This window comes from Talpa occidentalis, unplaced genomic scaffold (genome assembly GCF_014898055.3).
Source record: "Talpa occidentalis isolate TD23 unplaced genomic scaffold, MPIMG_talOcc4v2.1 talOcc4.2, whole genome shotgun sequence".
Lineage (NCBI taxonomy): Eukaryota > Metazoa > Chordata > Mammalia > Eulipotyphla > Talpidae > Talpa > Talpa occidentalis.
Window position 1 is genome coordinate 110,325,539 of NW_023602073.1, and position 20,972 is coordinate 110,346,510.

Genomic DNA, 20,972 nt, shown 5'->3' on the forward strand with positions numbered 1-20,972 from the left:
TTTGGATGCTCATGATGTCTGATAGTGTCAAAACTATTATTAATAGTAAAGCTGTATCCCACTCCACTGGTTGTTCTGGAGAAGGCGGGGGCGGGAAGGCCACCCAGAATTTCAGATGAAGGATCTGAAGTTAATAGGCCTTGCTAATGGCATCAATCAGTTTGCGTTCTTTCATTGCTGCTAAATGCTTTTAATCTTCTGTCAATTTGCACCAACCTTGGGAATCAAACACTGTACAAGTTAGTAGAAGCCAGACATGTTCTGTTTTACTATTAATTAAATCGTGAATTAATTATCATACTCTTTCCATCAGCTTGTCCTGGCCTCTTTTGCATTTGTAACTCTTTGTCTTTAATTTATTGCAGGATTTAGTCGTTCGTATTGTTTTTATTCTTGGCAACCTGACAGCGAAAAATAACCAGGCTCGCGAACAGTTTTCCAGAGAGAAAGAGAGCATCCCAACTCTGTTGTCATTATTCCATACATTCTGTGAGCTGGATCTGCATTCAGAGAAGTGTCGGGGTGAAGGTGATGTACCTCCCAGGGCACCCCAGCTGCGGGCCCAGGCCGAGGATGTGCTCATCAAACTGACCCGAGTCCTCGCCAACCTAGCAATCCACCCAGGCATCGGCCCCGCCCTGGCCGCCAACACGCACGTAGTGGGCCTGCTCCTCGCCATGCTGGGTAAGAGGGCAGCCGCCTGGCTGCCACATGGGCAGGACATGGCTCCCTGTCGTGGGAGTGGTGAAGGTTTGGTTAGTGCAGCTGGCTCATTTAACCATCCTTCTCAGCTGTGGGAAGGAAAATATCTCTTCACAAGTGACTAGAAAGTATCCTAGATTACAAAAAGAGAAAAAAGAGGAATACAGAACATTGCTAAAGCCCACTGAATTTAATAGGGGTGAACTGTATGGCATGTGAATTATATTGCTGTTTTTAAAAAATATACCAATCAAGTGATCAAAAATTGGCTAAACTCACCCCAAAATTTAAAATCCAAAATTTTCCCTGGAGCTCACCCACACAATACAGGTTTATTTATCTTTTATTTCTCACTTTTACATTATCTACAGTGATGGCCTCCAGCCACTCAGGTCCCACTTTTCCCTTATGTATTTGTTAGCTGGGGCTACCATAACATAAGACCACAGATGCGTAGTTTAAACCACAGAAATTTATTTCTCACATTCTGGAGGCTGGGAAGTCCAAGAGGAGGGTGCTGACTGATTTGATTCTTGGTGAACACGCTCTCCTGGCCTTTCCAAAGGCTGCTCCTCACTAGTCTACATATGGCCTTTCCCCAGGGAGTGCACAGGGGAGAGAGATTGCTCTCTTCCCCTTCAATTAGGGCACCAATCCTATTGGATTAGAACTCCACCCTTATAACCTCATTTAACAAATTACCTCCTAAAAATCCTACCTCCAAATTCAATCACATTGGGAGTTAGGGCTTCAACATACGGATTTGGGGGTGGGGGTGGAGGGATAGGGTGGAGGCAGGGAGAACACAATTCAGTCCTGCCCCTTATCCACCCCCCCAAATTCATGCCCTTCTCACATGCAGAATACATTCACTCCATCTTAACATCCCCCACCAGCCTTGACTCATTCTGTGATCTAAGATCCAAAGTCTCATTTAAGTAGCACCTAAATGAGATATAAGGGGGACAAGAGATAAGATGTATATTGAGGCAGAATTCCTTTCCTGCTGTGAACATGTGAAACCAGACAAGTTATGTGCTTCCAAAAATGTCACAGTGGGACAGGACATTCTCATTCCAAAAGAGAAATAGGAAAAAAGGAAAGGGTAATGGATCGCAAGTAAGTCCAAGATCCAGGAAGGCAAACTCCACTAGAGCTTCAGAACCAAGAATAAATACTCCTCCTTTGGTCCATGCTTTGCTTTCTGACCCCACTGGGGCAGTGTTCTGCCTCCCCAGGCCTACCCTTCCCAGGGTCAACTGCATGGCTCCACAGGCAGCCTTGCTCCCAAGGCTTCAGAGTGGAGGCTGTCTGGCCTGTTGAAACTGAGGCAGTGGTTCTGGTGATCTTTGAATCATCTTTAGAGTCATTTTTCCCTCTTCTTGAAGAATAGTGCATGCTGTTGCCAAGTAGCCTAACACCCCATGTCCTCAATCCCAGAAGGCCAGCAGCATTACTTTCTCTTGTCCTAGCTCTGTTCCCTTAAGTTCAAATCCCAAAACCCTTTATGGAGTGATAGCCCCACCACAGCCCTGGTGTTCTCTCCATGCCTGCACTTTCTCATTGTTTGTGGTATGGATGGACTGAGAATTTTCCAAATCTTAAAGTTCTGGTTCCTTTTTGCTTAATGTTTCCTTCTTTAGTTCATCTCCTCTCACATTTTACTATAAACTGGATGAGCCAGGCTGCTTCCTAAACACTTTGTTTAGAAATCACACCTACTCATCTAGTGTCATCCCTTGCAAGCTCTACCTTCCACAAAATAGTAGAATACAAACAAAATTCAGCCAAGTTCTTTGTCACTTTATTACAAGGGTGGTCTTTCCTGCAATTTCCAATAACTTGTTCCATGTTAGAGTCCTCACCAGAATGGCCTACATGTCTATATTTCTGCCATGTTCTGCTCATGATTATTTATTATTCCCTGAAAAGATGGAGGCACTCACTCCTGCTCTCCTCTTTTCTGAGCCTTCACCAGAATCCTCCTTAATATCCATATTTCTACTATGTACCCCGAAACCACTCCAGCTCTACTCCTCACCCAGTTATAAAGCTGTATCTACACTTTTAGCTATTTTTATAGCAGCATCCACTTCTAGAAACCAAAAATCTGTCTTAGTTTGCTTGGGCTGCCATGACAAAATAACAGATTGTGTGACTTAACACACATTTGTGGGAAACTATCACACCTGAAACCTATATATGTTGTAAAGTAATATTACCTCAATAAAATGAAAAGCCCTAGAAATTAATTTTCTTAACAATGCTGGAGGCTGTAAGCATGCGTCAGTTACTGTCATGTCAGGTCCTGGGGGGACCCTCTTCCTGGCTTGAGGCACCGCCCTCACTCCTCTACAATGTGAAAAGTCCTTCCCTTCCCGGTAAGGGCTTCACCCTGATGACTTTACCTTAGTTACCTCCTAAATGCCCGATTTCCAAATGTAGCGTTAAAGATGAAGGCTTCAACATACGTGGTTTGGGGTCACAAAATTCAGTCCAAAGTCCTACCCCAGTTTCTTAACCTCACTTCCCATGAGCACTTCTGCCTCCCCACGTGCAAAGAAATTAACTGCCATCCTGGGCGACCTACAAAGCCACTACTTACCAGACTATGTAAAAAGAAGCCTTTGTTGTTACAGAAACAACTCTAATGGCTGAGCAAAATGATGTTTTTGGTAATCTCTGAACCATCCCCTCTTGCTATTCAATTTAAGAGCCATGTATTGATTCCTTACTGCATAACTTGAGCTGCCCTAACAAAATACCCAAACAGCATGACTTAAGCAACAGAAATCTATTTTCTCACAGTTCTATATGCTGGAAATCCAAGGCCAGGGTGCCAGCAGGGTCAGTGTCTGGAGAAGGCTCTCTTTATGGCTTGTAAATGGACTCCTTTTTATTGTCTCTTCACATGGAAGAAAGAAAAAGCACTCTCTTTTAATAAGGGAACCAGCCCTATGGGATTACAGCCCCACCCTTAGAACCTCATTTAACTTTCATCACCCCATCACAGGCCCTTGCTCCAAATTCAGTCATCTTGGGGATTAGGGCATTTGAAGGGGAACAACATTCAGTCCATGTAGGTTGGTATCTGCTTTCAAGAAACTCAGGGTTTATGATGGAGTTGTGTGAGATTTGCAGATAAGTTCATGAGTAGCTCCAGCAGCGAGGTGTGTGGTGGGGAGTGGGGGTGGGGATGCATGAGGGCTAAAGGGAGGGAGCCACTTTTTTTTGGGGGGGGGAGCCAGGTTTTGGTGTGTGGGCTTGTAAGTGACATTGCCTTACCTTATTATGGAGCTTTACAGTCTGAAAAGCGCATTTGCATCTCTTGCCTCACAGCAACCACGTGAGGGTAGCTTGTTATTTTAGCCATTTTACAGTCCAGGAACCGGCTCAGTGACTTTTACAGCTTTTGGACTGTAACATCTTCCTGTTTTCTAACTATCCTTCCTTGTCTGTGGAAGATCAGTCCTTCTCTGCTCCAGGCCAGGGTTCCAAGTCTTGGCCTCAGAATCAGTCCTGGGACTCATTAAGACACTGACTTGTAGGATGGGTTTAGGGTCTTGAAATCTGCATTTCAACTCATCCCTTGCCCCAGGTGATTCTTCTCCCCCTTAAATGTTGAGATCCAGTGCTTTAGAGAACCATCTTTAGCCTCCTCTGCAGTGAGAGGCTAACAGAAACCTGAAAGCCCAGGGCCAGCTCTCATCCTGTCCTCTTGCAGACCCAATCTTTTACTGCAGCTCCCCGGGAGAGCCTGACCTCGGGCACCTGGACGGGGCACATATCATTGTGAATAGTCAAGTTGGTCAGAAAGAGAGCTATGCATGATTCATTTTCCTGCGGTTGTTAATATTCATGTATAAAGTGAAAAAAGCCCTGGTCTTATAGCTATTTTATGAGCTTAGAAATTATATTTCTACCTGGGAACTGAAGGTATAATGAATAATGTGTGTTTGACTTCCAAGAAAGTGATGCTTTGAGACAGGCGGGAGAGGCTGGGAAGCAGATTTGCCCAGACATCAGAGAGTTTGGCCCTAAGGAAGACACTGGGGCCCCGTCTGGCCCTCCCCAGGTCTTCTGGGTGGATAGGTGCTCTGCTTTGGTGATATAGGGCATTCCCACGTGAGGCCTCTAGCATACCCTCTTGAGCTTCTGGGCACTTGGGAATTGCCTATTTTTCTTCTATTCTTCGTTAACCAATGAAACTCTAATCTGGTGCTTCTCCATCTTCCTCTCACAGAAGAATCACACAGAGCTCATTAAAAAACACAAATTCTCCACTCATCCCTCAGAGGTTGTGATTGATCAACTAAGGTGGGGGGAAGAGGCCAAGAATCTGCATTTTAAAAGCTCTCTGTCTAATGCTGATGCAGGTGGTGGGAGGCCTCACTGAGAATGTGTCCTCTCTGCAGCAGTAGAGCACAGCACCATGCGAGGTTAACCCATGTCCTGGACAATCAGGAGAGACTTTGTCTCTTCTAGCTCCTAAAAGATTTGATCTCCCACAAAAAGCTCCTAGGGGGTTAAAAGCCACCCCTGAGAGAGGATCCTCCCTCTATCTTCCCCTCAGGTGACTCAGCTGGCCTCCAAAGCCCTCCTCAACTCTCTGCTGGTCTCCCACCACCTAGTCTGAGGAGTGGGGGTAGATTCCACCCCGGAGGAGGAAGCCCTTTTTCCATGTTCTTGCCTCATTCTAACAGGCCCTGTAGCAGGAGCCAAGCCAAGAGCAAGGCCAGCACCGGGACTCTGATTAGAAAGGAGCAGCTGGCTGGTCTGGTTGTGCTCACTAACCTGAGGGCAAAGCAACTGCTACCCTGTTTCTGCTCAGCACTGAGCACCGCTCCCCGCCCTCCCCCAAGTGCCAATGACTTCCCTGGGACTTTGTCCATCCGTCCACACTAGCCCTGCTCCCCTCACAGAGGAGTTGCTTATACCCCAGGACTCATTTTTAAAGGGCATTCATTGCGTAGGGTCTTTTAAAATTAAAAAAAAAAAATGTTTCTAATAAGGACCAGCCCTCTTGGCAAATCCCCACATTCAGAGATTTGCTCAGTGGCAAGCTCCAAATTCCAGATTCTCTTTCATCCATGAGTCAGCAACAGAGGGCTGTGTGCTTCTCTCATGCCTTGCAGGCAAATGGATGCCCCAGGCAGGTCTAATGGGCACTCAGGAGTGCTAAGTCCATGGCCTCTGCAAGATGTATTGGAAAGAGCAGGATTACAGAGTAAGACAGACCTTTATTCAGAAATCTGCTCAGTGATGTTAGACCAGATATTTAACTTCTCTAAGCCCTGGCATTCTCACCTACAAAGTGGGATACTAGAGGCTGTGAGGGATTGAATTGTATCCCCTCCAAATTTATACTGAAGCCCTAATCCTCAGTGTGGTGGGATCTGGATGTGGGGGCTTTGGAAAGTAATCAGGTTTAGAGGAGTTCATGAGAGTTGGCCGCCACCACAGGATCAGTGTTCTTATAAGAGACGCTGGGAGCTTGCTCTTTCTCTCTAGGATGTGAGAAACAAGAAGGCAGCCATGAAGAGTCCCCAGCCATGCTGACATTCTGAGCTTCGACTTCAAGCCTAGAAGTCCTTCAGGCCATGAGGAAGCTAATTCCTGTTGTCTAAGCCACCCAGTGTTTTGTGTGGCTAGCTGAGCTGAGATAGATGCAGCTCTACACTATTAATTAGTGTAGTGTGGGTCTAAATGCTTGTACATGCACTTATAGCATTATTAGTAGCTAATTTTTATAAGGTAAATGCATGGGAAGTGCTTGGTGTTGCATGATAGAGGCCTGATACCTGTGAGTCCACCCTCCTGCCCCAGATACCAGGCACCAAGCCTGCTGCCCAGACATGAGCTCCCACAGGAGGTGGTGACAGAAACATGTAAGAGCGGCTTCTGGGCAAACTAGACTCTTTCTACTAAAACAAGAAAAAAAAAAGAGATCCCCAAGTCTCATATCAGTGTGGGGACCAACACCCCCAAAGCTGTCATCTTCCCCCTTGTCTAGTGCCAGACAGTCACAGGAGCCAGCCCCTGGGAGCTGTTATTCTGGGCGGGCCCTCTGTTCATTCAACATATATCTGCTGCTTAGCACCTACAATGGGCCATGCGCTCTTTTAAGCCCTTTACAAGTAGTTGTACATTTAAACCTCTTAACAATTCTGAAATGTAGGTGTCCTTCTCATCCCACTTTACAGTCAAGGAAACTGAGGGCCAAGAAGATTATATGACTTGATCAAGGTCACCACCAGCAGGGAGAAGATCAAGGTTCCAAATCTAGGGATGTTCTTTGGAAGGGTTCTTTTAACCTCACCTCCCTTGAAAACAGTTGCGATTATTCTACAGGTCCCTGAGAGCCTGAGGCCACTAAGCCATTTCCGGGCTGTAGAATCCATAGCAAAGCCTAGGCTGGCTCTGTTCTTTACTCCCTCCCCATCATTTAAACTAAAAATCAGGCAATTAGGGCCTCATTTATTCTTTCTCCCTGCAAGCAGTCATTGAGTGTCTACCAGGTACTGGTTTCAAGCTGTTTGCTGTGGGTGGAGGGACTCAAGGAGAGAGAATTATGTCAGAGAATTTTAGAAACAACACAGTCCTTGCACTCAGCTCACAGCCCCCTTCTAATTCCCCGGGGAGCTTTCATTTCAAGGTAAAAGACCTATCCTTATCCAGTAAAGCACAGCGGGCAAGTCACCACCAAAATGCCCCCTCCCAGGCCAAGATGCCCCCTCCTAGTCTGAGGCAGGCTTTCCCTGAGCAGGCAATGGCTGGGTGGGGAGGGGAGTGAGGGGGACAAGGGTAGTGAGGGGCAGAGGCCCCTTCACGTTGCTCCAGCTACTTCACTATACCCAGACTCATGGTTTTTCCTCCAATTGCCAGATCCATAGATCCAACTGCTTACCCTACATCAGCCATGGATGCTCAGAAACCCTCAAGATATGGGAACCCGATTCATGACCTTTTTCCCAACTGGGCCCTCTCCTCATACCCCTCATTCAGAGGATATGATTAAGGACCATGCCATTATGCAATCCAGAGACTTAGAGACCATCCTGGGTGACTCCTTTTCCTCACCCCCCAAATCCCGTCTTTACCATGTCCTACCCATTTTCTTCCCTGAATAGTTTTCCACTCTGTTCCATCTCAATGATCACCATTTGGATACTGCAGAAAATTAAAGCAGTAAAGGAGAAAATGAGGCATGGGTACTATTTTATCTAGAGTGGTTACGGAAAGTGCGTTCAATAATGTAGCTCCGTAACCTGAGCACCAACCTGCAGGGTGAGAGGAGTAAGTCAGGTGGCCAAGTGGAAGAGTCTAGTCCAGACAGGGGGAATAGCAATGCAGGGGTCCTTGGATAGGAGGTGCTGGTACCTTCACAACCAGCAAAAACTGGTGTGGGTGGCATTGAGGGCTTAAGAATTGGAGCAGCAAATAAAGTCATGCAGGTAAAGAGGTGGCAGCCCAGGTAGGACCTGTGGGCCCAAGAGAGACCAGTGGCATTTCTTGAGTGACTTTTGTCACTTTTGTGTTGAGGACACTGAGGGAGTCAAAGACACAAGAGAGCCAGCTAGGAGGGTGTGAGAGGGACGAGGTGGTAGTAGAGGATATGAGAGGTGAGAGGTAATAAGGTTTGCATGTTTGGAAGGCAGCACTGATAGGAGCGATGGATGGATCATGACATAGGGGTCATTCTCTTGGAAGATGTCGGCAATGGAGCCACTGGGTAGATCAGGGACAGGGCTAACTAGTGGGCAAGTAGGGATGGCTCAGTTCAGTGGTGTGTGGGCATCATTGCTTCACTGTAGACACAGGCCCTAGGTGAACCTGATTTTTCCAGGCCTCTTGGTTGGAGAGATTGAGTATCAAGTGTTCAAAGCCTGGCCAGCTTCCCAGCAGGAAGCATCCTGAGAAATACAGCAGCAAATGAAAAAGGCAAATGGTGCTGTTGCACAGAGCTTGCTCTGGACAGTAGCTTGTCTGCTGTTTCAAAAGTTAGGATGTTGTGGGACCTCCCTGGTGGTGCAAGGGGTTAAGACACAGCACTATGAAGCTATCCCCAACCACTGCAGCATAAGTTTGATCCCCAGCCAGGGGGGTGACCCATAGGGCACAACAGACCTCTCCTGTCTCACCTGCTGCTCCTCTCAGCAGTGTATTTCAGTTAATCTGCCTGTTCTGTTCCCTACTCTGTCTCTGGTGAATCCTCTCACCATCACTCCCCACACCTCTGGTCTACACCCCAGTTCTTGTATGCATAAATAAATAAATCTTTGAAAAAAATAAATAAAGGTAGGATGTCATTATTTCTATGCCTGTGAAGGATTTTTGACACCCTTGTCCTTGCTTTATTTCAGAAAACAAGTCAATTGATGATTGTGAGGAGCTGGTGATCAACACTACAGCAACAATCAACAATTTATCTTATTACCAAGTGAAGAATTCCATGATTCAGGACAAAAAGCTGTATATTGCTGAATGTAAGATTCAGAACTCAGTGTGATAGATGCAGGTTCATTTAAGGTTTTGATTTTATTAACTAAACACAGAAATGGAGGTATGCGTATTTTCTGATTTCTGGTACAAACATCTAAATGCCTCATTGGAATATAAGAAGTTAGAAAGTGTGGAAAAGTCGCTTACAGTTTATATGTTATTATCACTTTGAGATTTTAAGTTATCAGTATCAGTAATGTGAGGTCGTTTTCTAGTAGCCTTTAAATGAAAACTTACATTCACTGATTTCTCCGGTCACCAAACCCAGTGCTCTTAAAACTGCTCGTGAGTAACAACATGGATGGAATCCTGGAGGCTGTGCGTGTCTTTGGAAATCTCTCCCAGGACCATGACATCTGTGATTTCATTGTCCAGAAAAATGGTGAGTTAATGACACTTAGATTCATAAACACACTCTCCTTGCCAATAAACAGCTGAGCAGTTTCGGAACGTGGGTCATTACAACGTGTTACTAGTTTCTGCTTCGGGATGAGTAGTGCTTTACATTCTGTTCCGTTCACAAGTAAGGCTCTCAGCTCAGGATGCCAAGGCGGGTCACAGCAGTGTTTTTGGTGTTCTCGCCCTCGTGAGTGGCCTGCTCAGTTCCAAAGTGGCGTGTGTGTATGTGTTGAAGGGAAACAAGTAATCTGTACTTGTCATTTCGGCCCATGGGAATAGACTCAAGACATTCCCCTCCATGTGCTAGAATATCCATTACAGTACTGCTTGTAATAGAAAAAAAAATAAGTCACTAAATGTTCACCAATAGGCAAGAAGATAAATATAGAGTATACAAATACAAATATCTGTGGTATACTTATGAACAAAATGTTCCATAGCAATTAAAATAAATGAACTTAAGTTTCATGTGTTGACATGGGTCATCCTCAAAGGTATAAAGCAGGAGCAAAAAAGCCAGTGAGAGGATACAGAATGATGCCATTAATGTAAGCTTTAAAATATACAAAAACAATCTTAGGTGTTGTTTATGTATATGTACACAGTCAGTCATGATATAAGGTATAAATGGTATTGGGAAGAAGTTCAACATTTAACACAAAGGGAAGGGATGCCTACAGATATAAAATTGGGTAGGTAATGTTCATTTCTTAAACTGGGTGGGAGGGCAGGCACACAGTGTTTATACCAACCATACTCATTATATGTCTCAAATATTCCATGGAAGAATAATAACTAAAAATACTTGTTTATCCAGGTTCATAATAGAAAATTTAGAATATATATATATATATATATATTTTAAGTGGCAGCAATACACTATCACCCATCATCTCACTACCCCAGAGATGACTTAACTTTTTGGTGTTTATTCCTGAGACTCTTAAAAACACACATATGTGTTGGCAAAAAGTGAGGCAACCTTTGTCAAACTCACTCACCCATCAGTGGGGCCAAGACCAGAAGGGTTTATCTGCCTCTCAGGTTTAGTAGAAGGAGTATATCTTATTCCCTGGCCCTCAACCCTCTGCCCAGCCCAGGTGGTGGTGGGAGGAGGGGGAGACTTGAGAAAATAGGACCAACAGGGGCCTCCCTGGTGGCAGAAGGGGTTGAGCACAGCACTATGAGGCTATCCACAGCCTCTGCAGCACGAGTTCTATCCCCGGCCAGGGAGCTATCCACATGGTACAGCAGACCTCTCCTGTCTCACCCGCTGCTCCCCTCAGCAGTGTATTTCAGTCAATCCATCTGTTCCCCACTCTGTCTCTGGTGAATCCTCTCACCTCCTCACCTCTGGCCTGTACCCCAGTTCTTGTATGCACAAATAAATACATTTAAAAAAAAAAAGAAAATAGGACCTACAGCTCATTTTCTAGGAGGGAGGACCACATGTTCCAGTGGTCTGAGCAAATCTTCTTTTACAAACTGAGGCCAAACTGGGAGTCTTCTGGGGAGATAGCCGTAGGAGTCTACCCTCCTTCCCCTCCCCCAGGCTGTATAGTTAAAGAAAATTGCCATCAGAGATTCAGCAGAGCTCTTAAGAGAACACATGCCAAAGAGGAACATCACGCATGTGGCTGGAAGTGCAAGTCTCCTCCATGATTGCCCTGGAGAGGCGCCTGCTGCCAGGGCCAGATATTAACAGTATTTGGGCGTAGAGGGGGGCCCAGGGCAGGGGGCAGGTTCTGAAAGGAATAGACAATGGAGAACACCTGCTGGGCAGTGGTAACAGCCTTAGGAAGATGGGAAATTTGAATTTGCAAGCCCCTCCCCACTTCCCCTAGGCCATTTGTCAAATAAGAGGCAGCTGGGACCCCTGAGCCTCACTCTGCACTGGTTTCTTGTTCTTCCAGTACACAAGTTCATGATTGCTTTGCTGGATGCCAAGCATCAGGATGTTTGTTTTTCGGCCTGTGGTGTTCTCCTAAATCTCACTGTGGATAAAGAAAGGCGTGTCATCCTAAAAGAAGGAGGTGGCATTAAAAAGTAAGTTATAAGGCCCGGAGTCGTGAAACTCTCAGAATTCAGAGGACAGTTTTCCAGGGAGCTCGAGCCCCTCTCATCACTCCTCCAGGAGCAGAGACCTTTCAGCTTTTGGAAGCACCAAGCTAGGACGCAAGAGGGCCTTAGATTCCACTGGACACTTAGAATAATTCAAGAGTAGATTATTGGCACTCTGTAGCTACTTCAGTTTCTAGCTCTGAAATTATTTAAATCACTGAATTATGTATAGTACAGATCAAATGTTATAGGAGCATAATCATCTTGCTAGAAATATAAAAATTCAAGACAGAATCTGACCTAAAACATCTCATTTTTACTTTTATTAATGCAGGTTAGTGGATTGTTTAAGAGATTTTGGTCCTACTGATTGGCAACTGGCCTGTTTGGTTTGCAAAACGTTATGGAACTTCAGTGAAAATATCACTAATGCTTCATCATGTTTTGGAGATGAAGATACAGACATGCTCCTAATTCTGCTGTCCTCATTTTTAGGTAAGTTTCCTCATTTTTAGGTAAGTTTCCTTACTGTGAGTTTTATCAGAGTGAGGAAAAAAATGGATGAAATGTTGCATAAAAAGTAGCATGCATTTGGGTGGCTGTGCTTTCTATTAGCAACAAGAGCATGTTAAAGGTGATTATGATTTGGGAATATTGAATGAGACTGAATGCTGTTTACAATGGGGAGTTTCGACTTGTTGGATACTATCATGGTTTCGTCTGTGGCTTTGGGTTTTTTTTGCACAGACTGCATAAATACAAGGTGTCAGCATAAATGTATTGCTGTTTACAAATATATAAATAGATATTGTTGGATGGATGGCGCTGGAAGGGATCATGCTCAGCGAAATAAGCCAGAAAGAAAAAGAAAAATACCGGATGGTCTCACTCATAGCAGGAATCTAGAAAACTTAAATAAGGGACCAGGAAAATGAATAACTACAAGAAAGTGAAAATCAAAATCAACAAAAAACTATGAACCAGAGACACTTTTTGGGGGGTGGGGGGCGGGAGGGGAGGGATTGGGGTCAGAATGGGGGGGTTGCAAATGTAAGGGGAATATAAAAATAAAATTTATTATTTAAAAAAAAAAAATACACTGCTGAGGGGAGCAGCAGTTGTGACCAGAGAGGTCTATTGAGCCATGTGGGAATCTCCCTGGCTGGCTGGGAATCGAACCCACGCTGCAGAGACTGTGGGCAGCTTCACTACACTGCGCTCAACCCACTGCACCACCAGGGAGGCCTAAACTATGTTTATTGTTTTGGAGGACTTTTAATTTAGAAAATAGCTTTTAAAAGTTGCTGCAAAAGGTACAATAAATCTTTTAAAAGATTTGGGAAATATTAGGGTGTCGCCCAGTCTTGCTGCGTCTCCCCAGGCACCAGAGTTTGTTTTTCATGGAACAGCGGTCAGTTTGTAAGTTCTCTTCGGAGATGAGGATTTTGAAAGATCTGGGCGCCTCAGAGCTCATGGGTGCTCCTTGAGGGATTTTCACTAAGGACTAAAGCTGTGATGTGTCCAGATCCCAGTATGATGCCTGCTGTATCCTCAGCAGAATCTACAGGACATGCAGTTGGTGAGCACTGGCGCAGCAGCCTCTGAGAGGCTCATGTTTTGCATCCTGAGCCTCAGCTGCCTGGTCCACGTGCATGCTGCTTCTGTGATTCATCTTTCACCCCTTATCGCTCGGGAGCCTCGCACGCACCCACACACGCACCCACACACGCACCCACACACGCACCCACACACGCACCCACACACGCACCCACACACGCACCCACACACGCACCCACACACGCACCCACACACGCACACACACACCACACACACACACACCCACACACGCACCCACACACGCACCCACACACGCACCCACACACGCACCCACACACGCACCCACACACGCACCCACACACGCACCCACGAGGCTCCCTGACTGGGGCTCGAACTCAGGCTGTTAAAATTGACAGCACTGAGCCTTAAACCCCTAGGCCACTGGGGAGGCCTCTAGCCTGCAGTGTTTCAAACCACCTATTCAGGAGCTTGAAAACTGACACAAGAGGAGTAAGACCTGTAAAACAAGCTCCTTAAGACCACCTGTCCCTAATCAGCTACAAGGGCCCATCAACGCACTTCACTAACCCTTCATTCCTATTTCAGGATGGAAATCACAAAAACTGTGCATAACACTTTTTAGAATACTTACTGTTAGGCCTAGTTTGGGAAAGACGATCACTATGCCCCATGAAGTATTTTCAGTGAATCTGAGACATCTCTTTAAAATACCATAACTTGAAATTTGCAAACATGAACTTTCTTTGTATACAACAATGAGTAGGGGGTATAGTCGACCAAAGGGAGGGAGCCCCATGAACTATACCGAACCTATAACCCTAAAATATACACTGTTGTAAGCCAAGGATACTGCAATAAAAATGTAATATTAAAAATTTTTTTAAAAATTGGGAAATAATAAAAATCCTGAAAAATTCTAAAAAAAATAGATATTGTTGGTTTGAGGAAATATGGCTAAAAGCTATTCTGAATTGTTACGCTTTTAAGTAAATCTATACATTTAAGTTAGCCGCTTTGTTAATTATTGCTTGGGGAGTGTTATTGGGTCGATATCCTTGAGAGGCAGGAGATCACTGATACAAACCAAAGGAAAAAAGATAATTTCTTACATTAAAAAATCTACTTTTTGCATTTTTTTCACCCTGAGTTAGGTTTAACAACAATGGTTTGATATTAAGTGCGTCAGCAGGTGGGTTGTGTTTTCAATAATCCTTTTCTCAAAATGGAGATGTCCTAATCATTGCCCAGCCAACTGTTGATGTTGAGTCACCAAGACCTTGTGAAAAGGCTCCGTGTGATTCACTTCTGACGCTCTCTGCGGGTGGTAGTGTTAGACAAGACAATGTCTCTGAACCTGTCTTTTCATCTCTGCAATGGGAACATGATAATCCTTGTCCAGCTCCAGGATCAAACAAGCATTGGAGAGTATAATGGAAAGACCAGAGGCTTCTAACTTCCATCAGAAGTCAGACAGTTCTGAATTTAGGTCCTCATTTTATCACTTGCAAGGTTTTAACCTTGAGTTTAACCTTGTTGAATTAGTGTTTTCTCATATCTAATCTGGGAACAATTGATGATAGCATGATAGACATATAAGAGGGAGCTGATTCAGTCCTGACTCATAATAGCAAGTCCTAAAACATGGTTGTAAAAGTGCTTTGTAAATTCCAAGTTCTAATTCTAATGCTATTAAACAGCAATTCAGAGTCAGATGGTATCTGAAAGAATCAGAATTTCGAGGTTGATGTGAAATTTGCTTTTCCCAGGTAAACATAATTCTGTGTATGTAAGAATTAGGAAAAATGAGCAAAATTTGAAATCATTGAGGTTCACAGTCTGTTCTGTGAATGTTAAACTTTCTCAGGTTGCAGGGAGCAGAAGTGGGTGCTCAATTTGCCTTAAATCAGTTCTCAACTACGGCAGAATAGTAGAGTCAGCTGCGGAATTAAAAACCTAGCCTGTCCTGGCCCTACTTTCGGGACTCTGATCAGGAGCTCAGGAGAGGGTGAGGTTTTTCAAGAATCTGTTTAAAGGTTTCACAGGAGTCTACTCTGCAGCCAGGACTGAGAACCTGTGCCTGCTTAATGAAGGAGCTTATGGGGAAGATGCACAGGAAAGGGAGATATCAAGAAACAAATTTCTTGCCCAAAGCCTGCTGGAGAGGCACTCAGTACCTGAAAGTTCATTCCATGCACAACCAGAGTCCCTAAGTAAGTCCCTCAGAGCAGGGCATCGTAGGCTCCCCCCTGCAGGACCCAGCTCTGCTCTGGTGCTGCACTTAGGGGAAAAAGTCCTGTTTCCCCTTCCCTTCTAGGCTCCTGCCTAGGTCATGGCTTCAACCACCTCAAGGCTTCTTGGTGTGTGTCTCCTCTTGGTTGGCATGCCTTTGTCCCGTTAGGGGAGATGTGACTGGTTCTGTGAGTGACTCTGCTGGGGTGTGAGACTTCTGGCCTTAGGCAGCAGCTGCCTTAGCCACAGGCTCTCTCTAGCTACCTTTAGCTCCTAAGTCTGGAACAATCAACCAGAAGTAGCAAAATGGTGAGGGGCCACCTGGTGTAGGCTTAGAAGCGGTGTGGGTCTGGCTGGCATCCCAGCAGGACACCAGGCAGACAATACTCCCTCCGTCAGCCTTCCCTTAGAGCCAGGAAGGGCTTATCCTTGGCTTGTCCAACCACTGTGCCTGTGCAGGTGCCGTGGCCTGACCTGCCTAACCAAATGCCACCTGTTCAGGCAGGCCCTTTTCATATGTGTTTTCAAGCCTAGAGTGTAGTTATAGGAAATCTGTTCTAGAACAATCAGTCATAAACCATGTAACTTGTTCCTGCATCGCTCCAGCTGAGTCACTTTAGCGGAAGGATGTTGCCTCACATGGAACAAGATCTTGATAGACATATGAATTGACTAACAATACTGGCACCTTTAATAGTATATACTCTTAGAAGCTGTCCTCCTAAGAGCCCTTTGAGGTCATTAGTTAGGGGACAGATGAGAAAAGTAGGTGTAGGAGGGTTGAGTGACATATGATGTAGCAGAGCCAGGACTTTTCATCAGAAAATAAATGCCCGGTCCCATGTCTCTTGGCTGTCCCATAGCAGATGCAGCCTCACCCCACCCAGCCAGTGGAAGGGGAGTATGGTAAGGAAAACACCGTCCATCAGGGAGCCAGGTCCCAGCACGGCACGGCCCTGATTTCCCTCGTGTCCTTGAGCTGCCCTCCTGAGCCGGGGGCACCCGGCCTCGTGGGCTGTGTGCCCTGTGCTGCTGCTTGGCTTTTCTCGCCGCTGGCAGGGTGGGAATGTCTGGACAGTTGGGCAGCATCAAGCAAAACAGCCATGTGGGTGAGAAGGTACCTGAATTTTACTTCTTTTACAAAGACAACCGAAGGACAGGCTGAGCTGTTACCCAGCAAAGCCCACGCTGAAGTGTGAGCACTGGTTTTAGAAATAATGGTGAGGCACGTGGCAAAGTAACAAGTTTTCTAACTTTTTCTTGATGGTGACTGAAAAAAGAGAAAGTCGTGGCCCTTGACATGTTTGGGATGTTGACGATCCTTTTGGAAAGTGGCTTAAGAAGAGCGTTGTCTAAAATTTCCCGATGCGCTCCCGTCTCGTCTTACAAGCTCATTAGTGTTAAGTGGTGGCGCCTGCACACGAGTCTGCCGTGACCCTGTCTCAGGGAGGCTGCCCCTGGTGCTCCGTGGATGTGCTTTTCTACTGTGAACATGAAATCCATCTGATTATTTTATGTTCATCTCGAGGTCTGTGGACTTGAGCCAGTAGGTTGTGTAACAGGGGGAGAATGGGATTCAGGGTTCAGTTTAGAGGATTACACTCTCAAACCCACGTTAAGAGTCCTCAGGAGCTTCTGGAACATGTGAGGACTCTGCTTTATAAGAAAACTTGGCAACTATAGCCACCTGGAGCTGAGCAGCATGCTAGAAAACAGTGCAGTGAGGAGGGGAAGCTTTTATTGATGCTGCAGGATAATTATGCTATAATGGTAATTGTGTTCAAATGATCACACATGCTATTGTATTTGTTCTTTAGTCCTTTCAAATGCCTCACCTAGAACTCTGGTATTTGGAAGTGTGCTGTGCACAAAGAAACCTTAAGAATGGTTGGTTATGGGCCTCCCCTGGTGGCACAGCGGTTCAGCGCTGGGTTGTGAGGCTGCCCGCAGCCTCTGCAGCGCCAGTTCGATCCCCGGCCACCGGCGAGGGTCCCACAAAAAAAAAAAATGGAAGTCACAAAAATATCAAAATGTTACATGTAGTAAGGATAACAATTGTATTGTTATATAAATTTGTAGGTATATGTATAGGAGTCATGTAATTTGCATTTCTCACTGTCAAAAAACTTGAAAGCATAGATCTAAATTTTTCTTGCATTAGCCTTTGCCACTCTTTGTAGTAAAACTTCCAAAATTTAATACTCAATGCAGCATGGTACTTTTAATGTATTTGCTGTATTTACTTTGAAAATTCAGATTACTTTTCTCTGACTTGTAGCAATTTAACCACTCTTATTGTCTAACCCAATATAGAATTAATAATGTCTGAGTATGGGTTAAATAAAGGCAAAGCCTCAAGAAAAGTAACAGTCTTGGCAATAAGTTAAAAGACTAAAAATGTCAAAATAGATATTTGCTAACACCACCAAATAAAACCAAAGTCCTAGGCACAGGCAGAGACTGCAAAGTGCTCCAGGCAGCCCCAGCCCTAAGCAGTTTTGCGAAGAAGGGCATAAAAGAGAATTTTTTTTTTTTAAAGAAAGTTTAATGCTCAGAAATATGAGAAAGGGTAGGCAGGAAGAAGATCTAGAAGTTTGAAGCCACTGAGTCTCACAGACTCCTCTTGTCTAGAAGTAGTTCACTGGGAAGGCTTTGAAGGCATCAAGTGCCATCTGCATTCTCCTCTCAAGTCCTGCTTATCTTGTGGGTGGGGACACCAGCTTTGCTTATTGGGGTCTCCATGGAACACCTTGCTGAAGTGTTTGTGTCTGCCCAGAACTTAGAGCTGCTTGTGAGGGAGGAGGGGAAGGTACAAACTGGGATTCCAGACACCCTTATCTCACTCTGGGTGGTGACAAAAACACCCACAGTGCCAAAGCACACAGAGTGGACAGAAATACCCCGTGTTGAAAACATCATGTAAACAGTAAAGAAGCGTTTTATAATAGGATTTGAAGTGGCCCCATGAAAAATGTTTACAAATTATGTAAGTAGCAATATTTGTGGTCATTTTAGGACTTAGTGGTTCCCACATAAAAAGTCTGCCTTGGCCACAGACCTAGGAAGTGGTAGAGCCAATCTTCTGCTTGGCAGCCCTGTGCATTTTCCTGAAGTCCACAGGAGGGGTGAGGCCCAGTGTGAACAAAGGAAAATGTGGTAGCCATTTTTCTTCCTACCTGGGTTGTATATACTTGCATGTTCACATAATTCAGGGTACCCTTGGATTAAGAAGCAGCTTCAAGTTGTGCTTTTTGGACCTTTTTTAAAAAACAAAACAAAACTGTTTTTCTGCATTATCAATGGATTCACTCGGGGTCCTAATACTCTTTGTAATTCTCAAGTCTCCCACTTTGCATTGTTGTTGGAGAGAGTTTGGATTAGGGGTTGTCTTTTCAAAGATGCTTGTCCAGTCTGCACTGAAGCCAGCAGTGCTGATTTTCAGCAAAGTTTACAATTCAGTTCAGTTCTTGTTACTTTTTCAGAAGGTTTCCGACTCCTTTTGTATCTGCCAACCACTGCAACAATTAACTTTTCTAATGTGCAGATAAGGAAGTAGCCTGTTACTATTTTGTTCATTCTGAGCGGCTTTGATCTGACTTGTAGATATGAATTTACATACAACCATAGAGGGATTAATTGAAATAAGAGTTCAATCTAAGATTTTTTAAAAAAAATTATTGTTCTATATTAAAACACAAAAATGTACTTATTTTAAAATATTTGTAAAGAACATTAAACAGAGCCTTTTATCCCTCAAACTTATCTGTATCATGTTGGTATTAGAGATGACCCAGAATGAGATTACCTCATGCCATCAAAAATTAGACTTTATCCAATAGGATTACATTTCCAAATAATTGCTGTATTTTAATTTTTCTAATATACAGATGAAGAGCTAGCATTGGATGGCGGTTTTGACCAAGACCTAAAAAACTATCACAAACTCCACTGGGAAACAGAATTCAAACCTGTGGCACAGCAGCTTCTAAACCGAATTCAAAGTCATCACACCTTCCTGGAACCTCTGCCTATTCCTTCTTTCTAACACCATGCAGGTTAACAACAGAAACAGGAAGTTAGGTCTCCTTCTTTCTTAAGACATGGTAATAAACATGAACTCTTTTTCAGTGTTACCAAATACTGAAAGTTTTTCAGGTACTGATTTAGTAAATAGTCTAATCATTTTAAAAGAAACAAGCATTTCTTCTTGCTAGGTATTATAGAGAAAATGAATATACATGTACTTTCTGCTATGAGAAATGTAAGATAAAATGAAAATATATGCATGGTTTTTCTAAGTCAAAGACTTTTTCTTCTGTTCTCTATGAGTCATTTAGTTATAGTCTTCAGATCCTGACTTAACAATTGTGAAATTTAAGTGCTTGTCTGTTCAGCAGTTAAATGAGCTGTGCAATGAAGATAATTGGATTTGCATATAGAAAGAAGGGTGGTCAATATTATTAGGAATGTGGTACCTCGTAAGCATCCTACTGCTTCTCTACTACAGCTAATAATAATCTTCTGATGCAGTATCAGTACTTTCCTGCTTCTGCTATCAAGGGGAGGAGTAAACAGAATAATTCAGAAGACTGTTTCAGACCATTTAATCTTTATTCAGTAAATAAAACAGGTGAGAAAGGGAGTATTTTACCTTTTCATTTGAAATGACTGACTAGGCTAGATGTCCTTCTGATGGTGACTTTGACCATCAGGGAGGTTCTAGGAAGCACTAAAAAGGTGTAGGCAGAGGTCCAGATCTCCGTTTGAATCCCAGCCCCCCTGTTTGAGCCTTAAACAAATAACTTAATTTCTTTTGCTTTGACTAAAAATGGGCATAATACCTGTTAGAGTTTAGTTTAGGGGAGAAAACCTTGAGCTATGCAATGGGCAAATTGCTCAGTACAATGTCTGATGTGCAGTAGGTACTCAATAAATTATGTCACATTGTGGATGGTAATTTGTTAGTTTGCTATCGTTGTGGGCTAAGTTTGGCCTATGAGTAAATGGTAAGAATCAAAGAAATTGCCATTACTTTTGTTGTTCTAGTCTAGCCAAATAAAGATTTGGATATAAAGATAAATTTACTGCTCTGCTTGGAAAAAAGATGTTTTTTTATATTATTTTATATTATCTCTCACAAAATATCAAGACTAATGGGATGAGGGCAGGCATTCCAGACTGGATCGCCCTGCCCAAACCTATTAGAAAAAATGTAACTCTCTGGAATAAATAAATTTTTAGGGATGGTTAGGGCTCAGGAAAATTCTCTAGGGCACTAGCCTTGTTAGAGTTCATCATCCACAATAATATGCTAGTAGAGTCCACTTTAAGTCAGAGGGATTAATCACTTAAACATGTAAGGATATAAATCTTTATCCCTAGTAGGTTACATTTTTCTACTGTCAATGAAAAAAATGAAGGTTTTTATACCCCCCCAAAATAGCATCCTCAGTATTTATAACTAATTAATAAAGCATGATGGAATACCATTATACCTGTTC

The 20,972-nt window shown here is 44.0% G+C and overlaps 1 protein-coding gene across 2 annotated transcripts in view; it reads left to right on the forward strand.

Annotated features, from left to right (window-relative positions):
* The window catches only part of ARMC2 (armadillo repeat containing 2), a 100,756-nt gene extending 80,291 nt beyond the window's left edge, over positions 1–20,465 (forward strand). For both annotated transcript variants that reach the window (XM_037520186.2, XM_037520187.1), the window contains 6 exons: positions 366–684; positions 9,066–9,188; positions 9,473–9,586; positions 11,517–11,649; positions 11,999–12,159; positions 19,359–20,465. In XM_037520186.2, coding sequence (XP_037376083.1) covers positions 366–684; positions 9,066–9,188; positions 9,473–9,586; positions 11,517–11,649; positions 11,999–12,159; positions 19,359–19,516 — 1,008 coding nt within the window. In that variant the 3' untranslated portion in view covers positions 19,517–20,465. The remainder of the gene's footprint in view (positions 1–365; positions 685–9,065; positions 9,189–9,472; positions 9,587–11,516; positions 11,650–11,998; positions 12,160–19,358) is intronic.
* Positions 20,466–20,972: the final 507 nt, after the last annotated feature.